Genomic DNA, 19,861 nt, shown 5'->3' with positions numbered 1-19,861 from the left:
GCGGCCAAGGGAGCCCTGAGCCCAAGCAGCGCTTCCCGGCCCCGCGTCCCGGCGCCTCGTCGGCAGCTGCTTGCCCGTTGCTCTTCGTTACCCTCGCCCGGTGCCGGCCGCGTCGCCTCCCGCTTAACCTCGCCGGTTCCCACACGCTGCAGCTCCGCGCGGGGGCCGAGCACTGCTCGAGAGCGCGGGAGCGGGGCGGGGCGGCCCTCGGGGGCCGGTGGCGGCGAGGATGGCCTCGTCGTCGGGTAACGACGACGACCTCACCATCCCCAGGGCTGCCATCAACAAGATGATCAAGGAGACGCTCCCCAACGTCCGCGTGGCAAACGATGCCCGGGAACTGGTGGTCAACTGCTGCACGGAGTTTATCCACCTCATCTCCTCTGAGGCCAATGAGATCTGCAACAAGTCGGAGAAGAAGACCATATCCCCAGAGCATGTCATACAAGGTGAGCTTCCGGCAGCACCGTGCCGTGGGCCGCGCCTGTTCTGCTCAGCTTCTCCTTCGTGCTGTCCTCTGACGGTGTGAGAGACAACAGGAGAGCCATAAGGGCCTTGGGGACGCAATGTGTGGTCCGGCCGGTCGGTGCCTTGTGAGGAAACGCTCTTTGATTTGAGAGATGGCTGTGTGCTCGGCACCGGCTCTCGTCTTGTCGTTCAGAGAAGTGTGATACCCGAAGGGAGGTCTCTGAGTCCAGCAGTCTTTTTCAGGCTCGTGATACGAGGGCTGCTCTTTGCAATGGCAGTGCAGCTTTCTCTTACTGTGTATTTCAGGTTCTGAGCTTATTGAGTGCCTTTCTAAGGAGACTGACAAAAGGCCCGTGATTGGGCATGTGGGGCTTAGTCTCCTTGCATGGATTCCATAAAAAGTGAGATACTTTGCCTGGAAAGTCTTTGGAATTTGATCATTTAAAATCAGCTATTCCTATCTGTTGTGGGAAATACATAATAATGATATATTCCTTTGTGTCGTGCTCAGCTGTTGCCTCCTACTTCGCCTTGTTGACAGAAAGTTTTCTCAGTACATCTCGTTTGCTTTTCTTTATGTTCGGCAATGAGTAGGGAGGTTCCTTGCCTCGTGTGTAAGTCTACAGCAAGCATCTTTTATCAGGAACCATTCACTTTGCTGCTGAAGTAGTGGTTGTTGATACCAGTGTCTGCTGCAAACAAATTGATAACATTGATCCCTGGATCCCCGTTGTTTGGTAGAGCTCTTGGCAGTAGTATTTGCCATAGAGGTATTCCCAACATTGTAATGGTGTCAAGTTAGTTTAAGAAACAAAATAATAAGATTTTCTGTTGATAAGCAGTCAAAATGTTTTTCTTTCGCTGTTCCTGGCTTGCTCACCAGAAGAGTTTCAATTACTTGACAGGATTACGGACAGCAATTTGATAACAGATTGAAAGCAATTTACGTATACGTGGTTGGAGACCAACTGCTAATGATATGCACACAAGTATTTTGTTGAGCTCTGTGTTATTGTGTTTGAAAATTGCTTTTGTATTAGGTCTGTCCATTTTAGTCAAATATTGCTGATGAACACTCTGGAGAGAGATGATGCTTCTGAGGTGGAAGGGATTGTTCCTGGATTTACTGCTCTCCTCACCTGCAGCAATGTGGTTGTGCTTCTTCCAGATGTGGTCAGTTAGCAGTTGGTACTCATTTCAAGGGTGACGATCCAGGCTGTTCGTTCTGCAGGCAGCAGAGATGTGTACAGAGGCATAGCATATCAACATTTCCATTGGCATTCAGACACTGTAGATATTTGCTGCTTTAACTTACCTTAATATAGCTTCATCTCCACAATGCTAACAAATTCAGTAGTTGAAATATATGTTTGTTGTAATCATTAAGTTAACCCAGTCCTTTTAATGGCTTCAGTCAACTCCCTTAGAAATTATATGGATATCGCATCACAGCTGAACAGGCTGCTGGCGACAGGAATCCTTTTGCATCCTCTCTAGAGCTGGATGTAGTGTCTCTTCTCTGACACTGGCTTTGTGAAAACTTGGCCATCAGGGAAGATAGTTCACTGTCACGTGAGGTTGCTGATATGATTGTTTCTGTGAACAAGAGGTTGCTAGGTTAGAAGCAAGGACTAGGGGAAAAGAGAAGAAGGAGGCACCCTTCCAGCTGGTGACATCCTGCCACTGGGCTGTGTCAGAATTAATCTGAAACTGCGGCTTCGTTGTTGTAGTTCCCTGTCTGGAGCAGTGATACAGAGGACACGCCATTGCAGTAGGAAGAAATGGCTGCATGGCCACATACTGGGCTGGAATGCTTTCCCTCACACTGCTGGGTTGTTTCAGATGAGTGAAGTCCTTGCAATGTTCTTTTGTGTGGTAACACAAACACTTGACTGGCACAGTGCCTACGGACAGCATAGGGAACGAAAAGCAGAGGCTTCCTGCATCCTGAGGGAGATCTGGTGTGATAGATTTACTTGGACTGAGCCAAGCGCTCACCACTAATGATAAAGTGTGCATCTGCCTCCTGGAGAGTGCCCAAAGACTTCAGGGCTGTCATGGTCTGAGTGGAGGTGGAGAGCTTTTGCAGCAGTTAGAGACACTGAGACCAGCTGTGGAAGCAGAAAATAGGCTCACTTGTTAACTCTGCAAGTTGTGGTGAGGTGGGCTTTCTGAAAAGCTGGCCTTCTGTTGGATTCTGAACGTGGTGCATAGGAAATCACCATTTTTTGAAGCTGATTGCTTGGATTACTTTGTCTATTTGAAGCTGAGATGTGCTGAGGTGGGCTGAGAATTGATGACACATCCTGTAGCCTCTCTTCATGGGCTGTTAGGATATTGGCACTGTTTAGTTAATGCTTTAATGTAAAAAACTTGAGTTTTCACTTTGGAAGTTACTTTATTTTGGAAGGGCTATGAAGATAAACATCTCAGATACGAGTGACCTGATTATATTAAAAACAAATGTAGAACTACAAGTGGTTATGCTTAATGGATTAATCAGACATCTTTGTCTTCATGCAGTCTTTAAGAATGGGAGGAAGCTGAAGAAAAAGGGCAGGTGTGATTTGACATCTGTAAAAGTTTCCTTCTCCTTACCTTTCAAAAGCACTGTGTTTTGGGATCCAGCTTTTGAAATTTTGTAGGATTGTTCTAACATCTGTAATATATCAAATTTTCAGCAGCCTGGATAGATGTGTAGACTTAACACTCTGGAAATAGAATGATTCTGGATTTTGGTGAATGGGTAGTTCTGCTCAGGTAGACATTTATTCAGCATGCTGAATAGTACTCAGAAAGATATATCTTTCTTTAGAAAGAGACAGAGGCTTATTCCTTCCGTGCATGTGCTCCGTAAAGCCACAGTATGTTTGAAGAGAGTGAAATCCTGAAGATGTTTCACTGCCAGTAGCATTTCTTTGCAGCAGGCATAATGTTATTACTGTATTGAACTGTTGTATGAATCTGTCACAGTTACATCACACTTTTCTTTTGCATCTTTTCTGTATGTTAGATTCAAGTATGTAACTATAATTTCTTTCCGTTAATTTCCATTCTCTTAAGTTGCACATACAACTTGCTGTTGATTTGGGCTGCTGCTCATACTCTAGTGCAGCAGATTGCCAAGCCTGATCTATCAGTATACTTTTGGTGACCATCTGTGTATTCACTGTGATAGTTCATCTTAGTGAAGTTCGATTTGCAGAGTTCTTAACATCTTAATGTTAAAAAGGAAAAGCTTTGAGTTTGAAATAGTTGAGTAAATTTACTGTTTACATTTTAAAATTAAGTGAGTTCCTTAATATTAATAGGCTTCTTAGAGAACCAGTTCTGCACCGTGAGACATGTTTGCTTCCTCTCTGCTGAGACTGTATTAAACAGGTTAGAGAAGGCTTTTGGTGTTTCTCATAGAAACTGTGGACTAATTTGAAATGGTTCCAGTGTCTGCGTGGGCTGAGGTTGAACTGGCATGCTGTCTAGAGTAATTTAATTATCTCTAAATTGGTTTGTCTCTTAACTTCATTTTTCTTAAGAAATAGGTATTATGTAAAGTCATCTGCAAAATGCTTGCCAAATCTCTTAAAAGCATGGCAGTCCTGCTGCAGTGTGCTCCTAGATTGAAGGCAGTGCATTAATCATCTCCTTGCATGTGTTGGAAGCCGCAAGTTTACAGAGTGGTTTTGTGTTACTGTGATGGCATGCCCCTCAGTTACGGGTAGGAAAAGGGCACTTAGAAACATGTTAAAAAGTAGTCTGACTTACTGTAAATCGGAGTTTGTCTATAATGTTGTTCATATTTACTGTTATGTAGTTTATTTTAGTGTGATTTCTTGGAAAGCTTATTACGTAAGGTTGAAATAAAGTAAGATAGATATTAAAACAAGTATCATTCTATAAAGAAAACTCAGACTTGTGTAACTACTGGAAGTGAACTGGGTGCTGAATGAAAGTGGGGCTTTTTTCTAAGTAGTTGGTATCTGTGTAATATTGCTAGCCTGTTCTGTTTTAGGTTCTGCTTTGGGGGGTGTGTGTGTGTGTGTGTGTGTGTGTGTGTGGAGGCATATGGTAGCAAGTGGCACATCAAAATATGCCTTTTATCATATGTTCTGCCTGTTTTGCTTTTAACCTTTCTTAACCTTTAAAAACTGTTGCAGAATACAGCTATACTTCAGATCTCCTTGGGCAGGTTAAAATGCTGTGTTTTAGCTTCTGAATGTGATAAATACGAGGATTTCCATTCCAAAACAATAAGGAGTTGTATGTATCTATAAATGTAAAATACGCATCTCTAGCTTGCTGGCATCTAGAAAATGAATTCAGATATTCAGATACAAAGCTAAAGCATATTTCTATGGTTATGTTTATTATTTCTGTCTTAATGAAAGTTTTCTCGGTTACAGGTAGATGATTTAACTTTTTCTGAAGACTTGCAACAGAAATGAAAGATAGAATCACTGAGAGGTTAATGGATCACCATTCATATAGGAGGGGCATCTTGGTTTCTGTAGTTTATGTTTGAATCTGATATGCAGAACATGAAGATGGAAGCCTTCTAACTGTAATGCCTCTCTAGCAAAATGAATCTGGGAGTCCTGAGTGCTTTGCAAGCCAGGACTTCTTGCACTTCAGTAAACTTTATATTTCTAGCATGCACTCTTTAGAGGGCATAGGAGAAGAGGCAGGGAGATTAGCTGTCAGATGTTCTCATGAACACAGCTTTTCATCACCAAATGACAGAAAAATGATCAAACGCCTTCTGTTTTTTAGAAATGTATGTTTAGTGTAAATGTATGTTGGTATCTGATATCAAAAGCTTTCTAAAAGACAAATGGTTTATTTTTTCTAGCACTAGAAAGCTTGGGCTTTGGCTCCTATATCAGTGAAGTAAAAGAAGTCTTGCAAGAATGCAAAACCGTAGCACTAAAGAGAAGAAAGGCCAGTTCACGCTTGGAAAACCTCGGCATTCCGGAAGAAGAGCTTCTAAGGCAGCAACAGGAATTATTTGCAAAAGTAAGTGAAGCAGTACAGCACTTACACAGATGAGATTGTAATAATTAATGTGGTGGGTCTAATGCTGCAGAAACGTGTCCACACACCTAGAAGTATTCCTTTCCTTGTTGACTGCTGTAGCATCCAAGGTGCTATTGATCTTCTTGTCCTGTTTGTATTACAGAAATCCAGGTCATTAAGATACTGTTTGTGGTTATTCCTGCAATTTGACACATACAAATTTTATGCTCTAGATTTAGGATTTTTTTCCTTCCCTACTACTGAGACAGGTACTTCCATTCTATTATAGTAATACATTAAGAACTACTTAGCTGAGGAAATAGAAAATGGAGGTGCCGTTCTAAGAATTACCATTTTTAAAAATTGCATTTAAAACATGAATATCTCTTCTGTTTGTGGCCATCAGTGCACAAATCACTGAGGCTTTGAAAGAAACAATTAATTGTTTAAAAAAATTCTAATTTGTCCTTTCTCATCTTTATTTACTTGTGGCAAGATTCTATTTGAGTTAATTCATGCGTAAATTTTTAAGGAGGCAGTTGAAGCACAGGAAGAGAATTTGCCTGCAAATACTCCTTCATCCCAGCTTTACCTGATAGTAAACATTTCCAAGTTTAAACAACTAAAAGCTAATTTTATTTATCCTTCTACGCTGTCTTTCTGTCTTATTCTCAGTATGACAAGAGAGTCTTTCTCTAAACTAAATTATGTGAAAATAATCTTTGCTTTCTGTTTTTTCTTACCCAATCCATGAGTCTTGTTTTCTCTATTTACATGATTTTATTTCCTCTGAAAATGCTTATTCAGTTGTTACTATGCCTGATTACTATGACCTCCTTTCCCACCACTTAACTATACTTGTATCATGCTGAGACACTTCATAACTGTTGGTTTTCTGTTATAAGGTGCCAACTATGTTAATCTTATTTGCATGATTAATTTTTTTGCCAAGTAAAGCTTCAGCATGCATAAGGCTCTTGTCAGCATGCATTGATCAAGTTAGGACTTTTTTTGATTGTACTACTATTAGAAAGGCCAATATGGCTGCTTCTGATTTAAGGTTTGATTTATATATAATAGTCAGCTTGATTTGTGTTTTTTTGTTTTTAAATATTGTTCAAAAACTTTGTATAGTCTACAAAATAATGATAGGTATATAGAACAACAAAGATAGTTGAGGGGGTACAACCTCCTAAGTAACATAAAACAAGAATGCTAAAACCATTGCTAACTTCTGTAGGCCACATTTTATATACAGAATTGACCACGTGAAATATGTTTGTGGGTTTTTTTTATTTATTCTATAATACTGTGCCTTAATGCCAGACAATACATGTAAGACAATACATGCTGGTTTAACAAAATTGTGTTGATTTTTATATGATTTTTAAAAGTATTATGTTACAATGTGGCAAATATTACTTAATATTATATTAAATTATACTTAATTTACTTAAATTAAGCATAATTGATTTATACTTAAGTCTGTACTAGGATGATAGTGAATATTTGAAGTCAGTCTGATTGTTCCTCCTGATATTTACGCATGTCTAAAAGTATCTGTAAGATGAGGTCATCAACAGAAGAGGTTTTTTTTGAGGCTTCCCTCAAAAGATTGCTTATAAAGTTCCTTGTAAATGGGTTGCTCAATAAATGAGTTCAGTTTACCCCAGGAGCTGATAAGGCTTCTTAGTCATACAACTCAGTGGAATTTTTCATTGCTTCAGTTTTTGAAAAGACTTAAGAAAATGGTCATGGAATCTTAGGATCACCAAGGTTTAAAAAGACCTCCAAGGCCATCCAGTCCAACCATCCGCCTACTGCCAATATTTCTTCCATTAAACCACATCCCTTAGTACCACATCTAAATGTTTCATGAGCACATTCAACAATGATGTCTCCACCACCTCCCTGGGCAGCCCATTCCTGCGCCTGACCACCTTTTCAGAGAAGAAATTTGAATTTTTCCATATAAATGATGTAAATGATAGAAAGTGACAAAATGATCCATCCAGTGAGAAGTGCCAAGCCTCTGATTGCTGATGTGCTCCTGTGTATTGCTTCACTGAATATACAATAAACTTAATTGTAACAAGGTTAGTGGGGAGGGCTATTGTTAGTTTGCATGTGATCAATATTTATGCCTCTGCTATGTGTTCAGGTGCTGCAAATTTACAATGTCTTGTTTTTCAACCTTTTTAACTTGACTACCACTTAGAAATACTGAAAAGCCCTCGTTGGGAAGTGCTGAACAGGGCTGAGAAAGTGCGACACTTCTTACAGTATAGGAAGATTTCTTTTTTTCATGTATACTAAATAGGTAAACTGGTTTTGATCACTGTTTTCTGAAGCACCATCTTTTGGTGTCATGAAGTCTGGAAAGCTGATTTGTTGATGCATTGGAAAAAGAAAGGAACACTTGAGCAAGATACTCAAGGCTTTTAATTTAAAAAACTTTCTTCTAATGTTCATTCAGAACAGAAATTGAAACTTTAACACAGTGTTGAAATCAAAAATAGTTGCTGAAAAACAAGAAAAAGCTCTAAATAGGGAAAATGGGAAGGTACTATGTGAACTACTTGAAGGATTTGGTTAGAACATCTTGTACCTTGAAGTACAGATAATGTACCTTTCTGTAACAAAGACATCTCAACCTGCCTATCCTTATTTAAGAAGAGCTTAGATTGCTCTGTTTTCCGAAGATGGCTTAGCAAAGTAAGATAATGGCTTTCTTCATTTCCATGATTATTTTTGTTGTTTTGTTTTTGTTGTTTTGTTTTTGTGATACTATGTGTTGTGGGGGAGGGATGCAACTGGATGACTTTGTGATTGCAAACTTTCTATTTGTAATCAACAGAGTAGGACTGTTTTCATCTCTGAACGGTGGTTGAACGCTAACAAGCCTTGAAACTGAACCCTATATATTTTTTTTCTTGCTCTGACTTGCTTAATTTTTCCATTAGTAAGAGGTTCAGCACAATCCTTACAATGAAACTAAAGAGGCATGGACTAATGTACTTGTTCTGGAAAGTATCAATCCTCTAAATGTTCGCCTCTTCAGAGGAAGAGCAAATATAGCTGAACAACCTAGTACAAATAATAAAGGTATTTCTAGACATGTTTTTGTGTGCACCGTTAATAAAAAACTATATAAAATGAATCTGCAAGTGCAGATAAAACTGCTTTTATAGCTAAGGTGTGCTAGAGATTCTTCACAAGCTATATAGTATGACCTTAACAATTAAATTCATGTCTTTAGGCTAGACAACAGCAAGCAGAACTGGCACAGCAAGAGTGGCTGCAGATGCAACAAGCAGCTCAGCAGGCACAGCTTGCTGCTGCCTCAGCCAGTGCATCCAATCAGGCAGGATCTTCTCAGGATGAAGATGATGAAGATGATATCTGAAATTCACCAGCTGGGTTTCTGTTCTTCACTAAGAAATATTTTTCCTGCACAATGAAAACAGTGAAATGAATGCTTACCTGTAAGTTTGTATGCATCATGGACTGGCAGTTGGTATTCTAGGGGTGTCTGCTGTTGTGTGCTGTACATGTATAAACTGTCTTTTTTGAACTCTTGAAGATTTAAGGTTCAGTATCATATCGACTTTGGATTTTTAATGGTGTATATGGAAATTTTAGATAGCAGTGCGTCACTTATTTGATCAATAAACAGTGTTACAATAAACAACAAGTTTATAAAATATAGTGAGATTTATACAAAAAGCTCTAAATCCACATTTGCATTTCTTCCCTTTTAACTAAACTATCAAATCTTAGAATTTTTAATTGTTTTTTGGGGGAGTGGTACAGTAGAGGTAAACCATTAATGGGGGAAAAGTCAAGTTCAGCATAGTACAGTCTTGAATTCTTTGTTCTTTTTAAAATGCGGATATATATGGCAATAAATATTATAAATGCTCGAATACCACACTTGTTACAATTTGAAAACAGTATCTTTCCTAGCTTGGTGAAAATGTATGTTTAATAGGAGTTGTACAAATTGAATCCTTTTTGGCATGGGATGGAAAAAAATAAACCCATGGTTTTATTACTACATCCTTTGACAGTCAGTCCCAACTGAATATTTTACTTCGAAGACTGCCCGTTTTGGGAAACTAACTCTTCTTATTGTTTTGCTCCAATTTAATGTTAACTGTTGATGTTATTGCATAGTCCAGATATGTTCATATTGTTGAAATAGAAAACTGGAACTCGATGAAACAGAATTGTTCTGGTTCCACTGATGTAACTGGGAATGATTCAAGCCTGTGAAGGCAAAAGCTGAAGCTAAGAGCATGCTTATAATAAAAGAGGGATTTTTTTCAACCTTGATAAGTCATCGTTGTCAGCGTAATGCTAATGTTTTCCACACTAGGTTGCCGCTGGATTACTAAAATACTTTGAAAGATAACATTTTCATCACTCAAATTGGTTTGTAGGTAAGTCCAGGTTTTTGACAAGATATTCCCCAAAAGTGGTCGGTAAGACATGGAACAGAACTGTAGTAGTCCTTTTGATAGCTGATTTGAAAATTCTGTTGATTAATGGATGAGCGGCTGTTCTTTGTGTTGAAATAAAGCACAGTAGTGTCCATTACTGGGTTTTAATGTGTTACTTGAAGTAATACTGGCATATCTTCTGGTACTCTAATCTGAGCAGACTAGAAAAGCCACTTGCATACTGCTGTAGATGATCTCATAGCTCTGTAATAATGCAGTTTGTTTATTTTAACCTAAGACCTCAGCAGGTTGCTCTAGTCACAGATCCTGAGGAGGGCAGCAAGTCTGTTTGTGTAAGGATATAAATGGAAAACATCATGTCCATTTTTACATAATGATCTGAACAAGATACAATTGGCATATAGTCAGGTCTGAGTCCCTTAGTGACTTTTAAGTATGAGATGCATTAAGTTTCATATAGAGTAAATGTGAACACTTCTTTAAATGCATTCATGCAGTGAAAACTCAGAAACGTATTTTAATGTTTAAGTTAAAATGAATGAAAAACCTTTCACAGCTACTATAAGATATGTGTTAGGCAAGGTTTGATTAAGGAAGTGGTTTTCTGTGAAGGTTTAAGTACCAAAGGTAGAAAATCTAGTCTAGTGATACAATGTTAATGTGCAGTGTTGGCTTTTCTAATTTGTACTGTAACACCTTCACACCTTTCTATTTTAAATGAGTCTTTTTCTTTTACATAATATTAGGTATATTTTCACCCCTTTGTTTTCTGATGCAGAATTCAGGTTAACATTTTACTGCATCTGGTATGTGTGGTGTAATATGTTTGGATCCTTGTGACCTTTCTTTTGGACATTCTTGTGCTTTTTTCATATGCTGTATTCTTCAAGCAATAAAATTCTGATGTGTTTTTATAAAACTGTTTTTATATTTAATGAATAGTCTGCCTTCTTCATTGCATTTATAAAGAAGAAATTTAAGACTACTTAAGCTCTCTTGTTATTTGACCCACTGAAAACTCTTTGTGGCCAAAGACTTTTCAACCTGAGTGCTGCTGGATGGCATTGCTGTTCACTGGGGTTGTTATGTACTTCCAGAAATATTTCTGGCGTTGTTTTACTTTCTTGGGAATTGCATTTTGTATATATGCATTTTTATAAGCTAACCTTCATGACTTGGAAAGTTGGCCCCAAGTCCTGTAGATCGGGTAACCTCCCGTTAGAACTGAAAGTATTTCAAAGGGAAGACCACAGACAGAGACTGGGGAAATAAGAATGTATGTTTGTTTTCTGTTGAACTGATTTTACGTAGATAGTCTTGCTTAAATTTTGAGACCGATTCATTTATTCAGGCATTTCAGCTTAGGGATGAAAAGTCAACTAGTGGTAGCAGATGGGAGAATCTTCAATGGTCATTCAGTAAATTTAGGAATTTTGTATTACTTTGCTCTTGTGCTTCCATATGCTTGCTTTTCAGTGAAGATGAGATTTGTGAATTTATGGTACTGCTGAGTTTTGATACTGCAGTATTTAAAGCGTAAATTGGATTATTAAACTGCGTGGTTGCTCTGTCTCAGAAGAAACATGTAATGATGTGTCTTCCTTAAATGTTGCGTTCATTAGATCATCAGTGGGTTTTCCATAATTATTCTGACAGTCTGTTTCAGAGTGCTTTCACTAACTGACTTTCTTGTAAAGGCTTTCTTTTGCTCTTTTAATGAAGTTGTATATCTGTATCACATTGCAGATGTGTAAATGAGGTAACAAGTATGCTAGGGTGATACAGTTCTGGGAAGGAATAGATCCATTGAATGCTTGACTTGGAAGTGATTCTGTTCTGTGCACCTGCGCTAGAATGCAACGAAGGTTTTGCAGCAAAATGATGAGACAACGAATCTAACCAGGTGCAGCAATTCCCGTGCATCAATCATTTGTGCATCCAGCAAAGCAAGGATTCTCCTGTATTGATATGCCAAATCCTCTACACTTATCGGTCATGTATCCAACAATGTGGGTTTTGCTGTATGGATAGCCCTGGTATAAATCTGAATAATATAAAGAAGAAATGCATTTCAGATGATGTTTTGTTTGTTGGGAAAGGGGAAATTTGTTTTTGACTCATGGCAGTGTTTTATTGTAATGTCAACTACAGGAATACAGAATGAAGACTTCTATCCCACAGCCTGAAGCAAATGTTCAGGTAAGAATGGACACTTTTCCCATTTAAAGTAAAGAAAAGAAATGTAAGAGTTACTATGCCTTATATATGTGGGATTACGATTTATAAGAAGCATATTAAATCAGAGAATACATTTAGTTTTAAGGTTGAATGTTCATGTGATTAATCTTTATAATAATAAAACGTGTTTCTTTGTGAGAAAAGAAGAACGAACTTAAAGCAAAGGCAATGAACTCTGTTTTCATTTGGTTGAGGCAGAATTGTCACCGTGCAAGGTCTGCATTTGATTTATCCCCTCCCCTCCTTTGCTGGCAGCTAGATTAATTAATGCATTTGGAGCCATACTGATGTGTGGTATACCTTACAATGATTTCCATACCCATTTCAATAGAAATTATTTCACTATCCAGTTTTGGTTTTAGTCCAGTACTGTTACTGGTTACTGGTCAGTTATTATAAACTTTTATACATTTCCAAAGCGCTATATGGGTATTAATTAGGTTTGGGCAGTGTCCTGCTGCCCGTTGAAATAATGTCAATATCTGAACAGTCTGTGCTGTGCTTTGAAGGTAATACTTTCACAAGTTACAAAACTAAAAGGTGCTGCACCATGCAGAGGTACAAGATGTTGTTATCATCATGTCAAACTCAAGGAATGGTGACTCATTTAGAGAGAGTAAGTAATTGGAAAGACAAACAGGCTTGTTCTGAAAGTCATTGTCGGAGATGAAAGTATTTATTTGCAATAGCACAGTACTTAAGATTGTTGGTTATGGGGCAGGACTCAGTTTGATTGACATTGTGTTCAGGTTTCATTCTGTCACCTACAGAGTGAAAACCCACAGCTCAATTAGAAATAAAATTCCATGTTCTTTTGTTTTGTGTACAAATTTAGGTTTTCTGAGATAGCAGTGTAGTCTGTGAAAGAAAACTAAATTTATGGGAATGCTGACAGCAACGTAAGAAATCTGATGGTATCCACCATCCTGTCCTGCTGTAAAGGAGACCATTTTCAAAATTATTCCAAAATTTGTGTGAGGAAGGAGGAATATGAGCACAGAAAAAGATGTTTTTTCTGCTATAATGCAAGCAGCAAACTGATGCAAAATTTCATGTATGAGTGATTATTTTTCATGCAAGTAAAATTCAGATCTTTTAAATAAAGAGTAGTTTAGAATATATTTACATGTACTTTAAAATATATTTACATGTTTAAGAACATACACATGTTTTCTGTATTCTCTGATTCTGTTCTGTATTCTATACTTACAGTAATTTAGTTGTCTGGGGCTGCTGAACTCATTATCCTTAAATTATGAATAACTGTTTTTTGCTTACAGTATATGGGAATGTTGTAAAACTTGAAATTGTGGGAAACGTTTTTAGTTTTACAAGGTTTTTTTTTCAGTTTTTGAATGGTTATTATGTTGTTTTTCAAATGTTTAGTTCTAATAAAGTTTGATTAAACCAAGCTAAGGCTTTACAAATAGGAAATAAGTTTAGGTAGTCCTGATTTTTCTTCCCTGAAATTAGTACTGACTTTCCACTCTCACTGCTCTGAGGATCTGAAATGTAAGGTAGATGCCCCAAGGTAATTCGTCTAGCCCTTTTCATGAAGATTTTTCTCCTGCTGAGTGCTGTGGCAACCAGGGATCAACCTCTTCCCAAGCATCTCCTGCATCGTGCAGGCCTTCTTGCACGGCAGCCAAAATCTGCAGCTGCTGCCTGAGTTCTCTAAGGCTGTTGTTGCAGAGGGTTACTTTCCATAGCTGGAGATTCCATAAGCAGTGGCTCATCCCCAGCAGCCTTTCTTTCTTTTGATTACTGTGAAGTGTTACATAATATCATTAAAATCATACATACATACATACAAGGATACATTTTGGACCAAATGTGGAAAAAAGTACATAATCATATCTGTCTGCAGGATGTGATAACATAGGGCTAAATTGTCTGTAACTGCTGTTGGTGAGTTCATCTTTCTCAAAATGTTGGAAAATTGTGTTATCTGCTTTGAGTGTTGATGTTCTGAGACCAAAATCACCATTTGAGCTTTTCTTTCAGGAAGATGATGAACATTTATTAACTGAATTTCAGTGATGAAGTGATGAGCTTCTGTACCCAAATGGGTGCAGAACAGCATGAGCACAAATAGAAATGGTCCATTTCAGCATGTGGCAGAATATATCAAGAACAGGTAGAAACGTTTACTCGGCCTCCCTTTATAGATGAAAAGGTTCCAGGACGTGAATCAGTCATGAGGGAAGAACTGTGGTACCAGTTCTCTTTGGACAAAGACTTATCATTGTTTTAAGAAGTTTTTCTTTAATCAGATGAGAAAGGGATTGAGAACTGGACATTGTCCTAAAATGAGATCCCCAGTATTGACTGTAATGTTATGAGAGCATGCTTTAGATCTCTTTTAGTTAGTTAGTTCTCTTTAAGAACTCAGAATAAAGCTTCTGAATGCTGAAATATTTTCTTATGCATCTGTGTTCAGATATACTTTTGTAGCTTCCAATTCCAATTTTGTAACGTACAAATTCCAACCAAGAGAGTCAGGTTAGTTCTTAAATTTTTGACTTGGTAACTTTTTTGTGGACTTGGCTGTTGAAGACTTTGAGTAGCTGTTGAGCTTTATGTACAGGTAAGTCAACATGCAACAAGGTAAAATGAGTAGAGAATTCTGCATTTGATTTGGTGCTTGCATGATTTTAGATACTAGAGAATCAAAAGGACAGATTTTGAAAACGAGACTTAAAGCCTTTTATATATATTTGTATATATATATAGTTAGTATTAGAGCTAAGGGTCACTCTTTCCAGTACTTTTGAATTTTCAAAGCTGATTGTGGAATAATGATACTGTAAGTCAATGGTGAAGGTAGCAAACCTCTTGCAATTTTGATGGTTTTGAATTTAAAAGGAAAATACAAAGTCCCTTGGGTTTGTTGAGAATGTGGCTTATAGGTTGCTGTTGTATGACTGGGAGGATCCCGTGTGGCCTCTTCCATGCCAGCTCCCCAGGTGGGGAACTCATTTGTGAGCTTCTTCAACAGGCAGCTCATTTGCCAGGCTAATTGGCAAGAGCTATGCTGGCCTCAGGCTCTGCTCCAGAGGTTGAGCTGTGTGGGTTTCAGGGCCATGTATATGGTCTAATTAGCAAACTATAAAGGCAAATTTATGTGGATAATGTGTTGAAGCCAGACAGAACCTGTAATTAAGTTCTGTTCTTAGTTCTTTGCTTAACTTAATACTTGATTTTTTTATTTATTTATTTTTTTTTAAGATTGAGTCTATCATTACTTTCCCAGTATTTGTATGGGAGAAAACCAGTGGTGTTAAAGATGAAGGAAAAGCACCTATTACCCAGTGCTCAGTTCGCTACCTTTCTATCTGATCTGCATCTCAAGTCCAAAGAGCAGATGTTGGTCTTGAAACTTAGCTAAATATAGCTCAAAAAATGTGATGTATAGGAAGAAAAGTATTTCTGTGTGTGTGACAAATGGCTTATTTTTTGCTTTGTCTATTTGGATTGCTTAAATGTAGGTAGACAGGCTCTGGTTGGAATCCCACCTTGGAAGAAAAGATGAACAGAGTTGTAATTTTTTTTTTTTTTTTTAATTTAATGTGAGAGAAAGATTTGGGGAGGTAATTGCTGCATAGAATAGGAATGTCATTTAAACAAATGAGTGGCAGTGTTGGTTTATTTACATTCCTGTTCTTAAAAATGATTAATAGTGGAAAAAAGAGGATGCTCTTGGATATGCAGATTACTCTTGAGTTTCCTTCCATATTCTGATAGTTTGCCATTTTTTTCATGCAAATTTGTTATGCAACTTGGACATCCACTTTCTCATGAGAAAAGGAGGTACCACCACAGGCTTATAATAACAAAGGAAGGACCCTTTGAGAGCGAGCTGCTGACGGCTGAGAGGAGGCCCTGCGGAGGAGAGAAGCTGAGGCTGCAGCGGTGTGCCAGGTAGGGCAGCCGAGGGCTCACTGCCCCTCTGAGTTTCAAATTAATGCAGCTGATACCGATTCAACGAAACGGGATCTGGTGGGCTACAGCAGAAACGGGTCGGTATTGTTCCCCTGCTCGTTCCGCTGACTGCCGGCAGGTGGCTGTCAGGCTCAGAGAATGGTTTCAGCTGGGAGTCTGGTACTGCTGCTGGTGCGAGGGGTGGTACCGGCACAGCTGTGGCTTAAAGTTCCTGTAAGGAGACTACTGACCCGGAATATTGACTATGATCACATTTTATGCCAGGTTTTGCACAAATGTAAATACATTTTTTCTGAACACGATTGAATCAGATGTTAAATATTTTAACAAGCCTAAAGACGTGTGGTGTTGATCTGTAGCTGCTCATTCCTTCACTCGTTTTCCTGCACCTTGAATTAATACCCTGACAGACTCTCCGTGTTTCAGTATTGATTACAGACATTAATCTGTTATGTTCTCCTTGAAAGCAGCTGGCTGACCAACATAGGTGGAAGTTGCTATGCATGTCTTGGTTTATTATCCTGGCACTAATAATCTTTATGCCTGTAGATAATGTAGTGTTTGTGAAATAGGTTGTTGATGAGAACTGACCATTCCTATTCACCTAATTCCTCTTGCTAGACACTTAGTTTAATATTCTTTTAGTATAGGGAAATGTACATGAAGTTGGTGGGAGAATGGAGAAGACTTGTGTTAGATGGAGATCTCAAGGCACCACAGCCATGGTGGTGGCAGTATGCAGGGAGATAATTCAAACAGTAACAAGTTCGAAGTAATATTTTAAGATCATGACTTAGAGACATTCCCTGATGTTCCTATAATAATTGTCCAGCCTTCTGCTTGGGCTACAGTTGTATGTTATCAAAAGAAACTGCCAAATTATTATGAGTTTCTCTTCACTGAAAAAAAATCAGAGGATGTTTGGAATTGGCACGTTGCCAGTTTATGCTGATTGCCACCACTTTCCCTTTGCTACATATGGCTTGGAAAGATGTGCTCTTAGCTTAGGGCAGGCAAATAGAATGAACACAGGATTTAATAAAAGCAGACGGAAGTTCTTATTTTTTCTCCTGCTTACAGCTGGTGCACGTTGTATCCTTTTATCCTGTTATCTGATCACTGGCAGTGCCTTTAGTTTGTTAGCTGGGAAGAAAAAATACACTTTTGACTATTGAAAAAATTATTGGAAAAAAAAAAAGAGACCATTTCAGCATGGTCTGGAAATGATGTAGGAGGAGGGGATGCAGTTCTTCCCACAAAAATTCAGAGGTAGGGGAATATTTATAATAAGATTAATAAGCTGAGGCCAAGACTGCGCTACGAAGTGCAGTCACACTTCTGCCTTGAAGCAAAGGTGGTGTGGTCTAATTCAGCTGTTCTTCTGCTTCAAAATTTAAAAAATAAAAACGAGCAAACAAAAAAAAAAAAGCTGAGCCTAGTAGATTTAAATATTTTGTTTTCTTATAGTTGAAACAGGAGCCCAGTGGCAGTAAGCCCTTAGCCAGGTGTATAACTATGGATGCGTTGGATGCTGCTGGGTGCTGCTGACCATGTTGGGGACCATGTGGAGACAGCAGTGCAAGGAAAGGTGTCAGGGTTCCTTTGCTCTGATACTTTCTTAGCTGTGAAATAATGATCGTTTGCTCACCACATAGTGGTGTTGTTAATGCTAATATTTTTAGAAATTAGAGCACTTGGAGTGCTGATGATGGACTGAAATGCGTGTATAAATAAAAGGATGCAGCTAAATTCTTCTGGTTTCAAGGCAAAAAGAGATGATGAGCTTCTGCAACATTTCTTTGTGGAGTAAAAATCCTATTTTGGTATGCCAGAGACTTCAGGTTGGCAGAGAAAAAGATTAGTGGCACCTCACACTGAGAAGGGAGGTATATGGAAATAATTTGTTGGCCATGCTGCTTTCTGTGACCATGGGAAGTTGAACTGCTGCTCTGTTAGGATGCATGCCTGCGGGGAGTGCCAGACAGAGCTCTGCCACTCCAAGTTAATCATGCCGGTTGCGGCTCTGCCAAGATAACATCCTGTGGTACACTTGTAAACCCAACTAGCTTCTGCTGAGAGGTGAACAGGATTAATGAAATATATACCAGTTGTAATAAATAGAATGATGTAGGTTTGGCCTAAACCAAAATTGGGCAGTTTTCTATTAAAGCCTGTGTAATTACTCAATGGTGGAGAAAACCAGCTAAATGCAGCAGGGAATTTACTTCATTGTTCTCATGTTCCAGAAAGTGATAATGGTGTACAAGGATATCAGAACAGTTTGTCATGCAATTTGTCATGGAGCCTGTGCTGCATGCTACTTCTTCAATATGTCCTGAATGTATTTCCTTTTTTGAGTCCATCGGGTAAGACTTTTACAAACGTTATTTTCTGAATACTCATGTTTTCAGAGATGCAACTAGGAGGAAAAAAATCTTCAGGATAATATTTGTTTGGTTATGTCTAGAGCTACTGCCAATTTCACTTTGTGATAATGGGAACAACATCCAAATCCCTGATGACTGACAACAGCGTTTCTGACAGCACCCTGCAGAGATGCAGCGGGTGCTCTGCTCTCCCCTTAAGCCAGAGAGGGGTGCAGTATGGGCAAGCATCTCTCTGGCCAAGGCTGCACCTAGGATGCTGGCTCCTAGCTGAAATGAATGTGAATGCACACTTGTGTGCACACCTCAGGTGCACACATGTATTTCTTGGTCAGGAGGAACTGCAGCTTGAAAGCAAGCAAAAATCAGGGACCAGCTGTGAAGTGTTGTTTTTCAATGCAAATACTCATACAGCCTCTCAAATATGCTTTTAACAGACAGGCTTTGCATTTGAATTTCTGGTATCTTGTAGTATGGAAAAAAAAAAAAAACCAAAAACTGTATTAGGTCATAATGAAAGCCTTTATCTTGTGCAGCACAGGGCAAACACTGACTTTTTCAATGTATTAACACAGGGTCCCAATGAGATGGAGAAACATGTTGCCTCCCCAGGAGCGATGGAGGCACCACTCACTCTGTTTCCCTGCAGGGTTGCACATGCCCAGCTCTCCTCATTCTCTCCCCATTCTGTGGCCCTCTATTCCGTGTGGCACAGAGGCTGCTGTAGTAATGCCTGTCCCATTTTCTTTAACACTGCCATACAGGTGTGTGTGACCAGGGAGCAGAGCACTGGCCTAGGCATGCAGTGCTTAAAAGTGATTTGTTCTTCCTGAGCGCCGTGCAACAACATGCACGTACGGATCAGCTCTCTTCAGCAGAGCTGCCAGAGCCCTCAGTGCAGCCAGCGTGGTGCTTTCAGATGGGAACAGCGTGGTTTGGGTTAACGTGTGTGTGCAGCTGAGCGTGCCCAGGTGTGCGGTGATGAGGGCACTGCCTCCGAGCACCCTGAATGACGAGAAACGATTTCTTGTGAGAGCAGTTGTGGTGGCTATCAGTCTTTACCTTCTAACAGCCATCTTGGTGGAAAAAATTTATTCGAGGATTTATCACCCCTTCTTTTCCAGGTGCCGTCGTGCAACCGTGTGAATCATTGACCCGCTCCGTGGAAGATGGGACACGCGGGGCTGACCTCACGCGGAAAGCAGCGCACGGCGCGGGTTTATCATTCACCCCGCGATCGATGCGGACGCAACGGGCCGCAGGTGCGCGGCACCGCCCCGCGCCGTGACTCAGCGCCGTGCAGGGGGCGGCGCGAGGCCGCCGCGCGCACAAAGGCCGCGGCTCGCGCTGCCCGCG

General features: G+C 39.4%; 1 protein-coding gene across 1 annotated transcript; it reads left to right on the top strand.

Moving 5' to 3' along the window:
• Nucleotides 1-6: 6 nt before the first annotated feature.
• Nucleotides 7-10,860, top strand: DR1 (down-regulator of transcription 1). Its single transcript, XM_003208699.4, has 3 exons — nt 7-449; nt 5,315-5,478; nt 8,738-10,860. The coding sequence occupies exons 1-3, from the start codon at nt 230-232 to the stop codon at nt 8,882-8,884; spliced, it is 531 nt and encodes a 176-aa protein (XP_003208747.2). The 5' UTR covers nt 7-229; the 3' UTR covers nt 8,885-10,860.
• The last annotated feature ends 9,001 nt before the right edge of the window (nt 10,861-19,861 follow it).

The sequence above is a fragment of the Meleagris gallopavo genome, chromosome 10 (assembly GCF_000146605.3).
Source record: "Meleagris gallopavo isolate NT-WF06-2002-E0010 breed Aviagen turkey brand Nicholas breeding stock chromosome 10, Turkey_5.1, whole genome shotgun sequence".
Lineage (NCBI taxonomy): Eukaryota > Metazoa > Chordata > Aves > Galliformes > Phasianidae > Meleagris > Meleagris gallopavo.
This window is presented reverse-complemented; position numbering and strand designations above follow the sequence as displayed.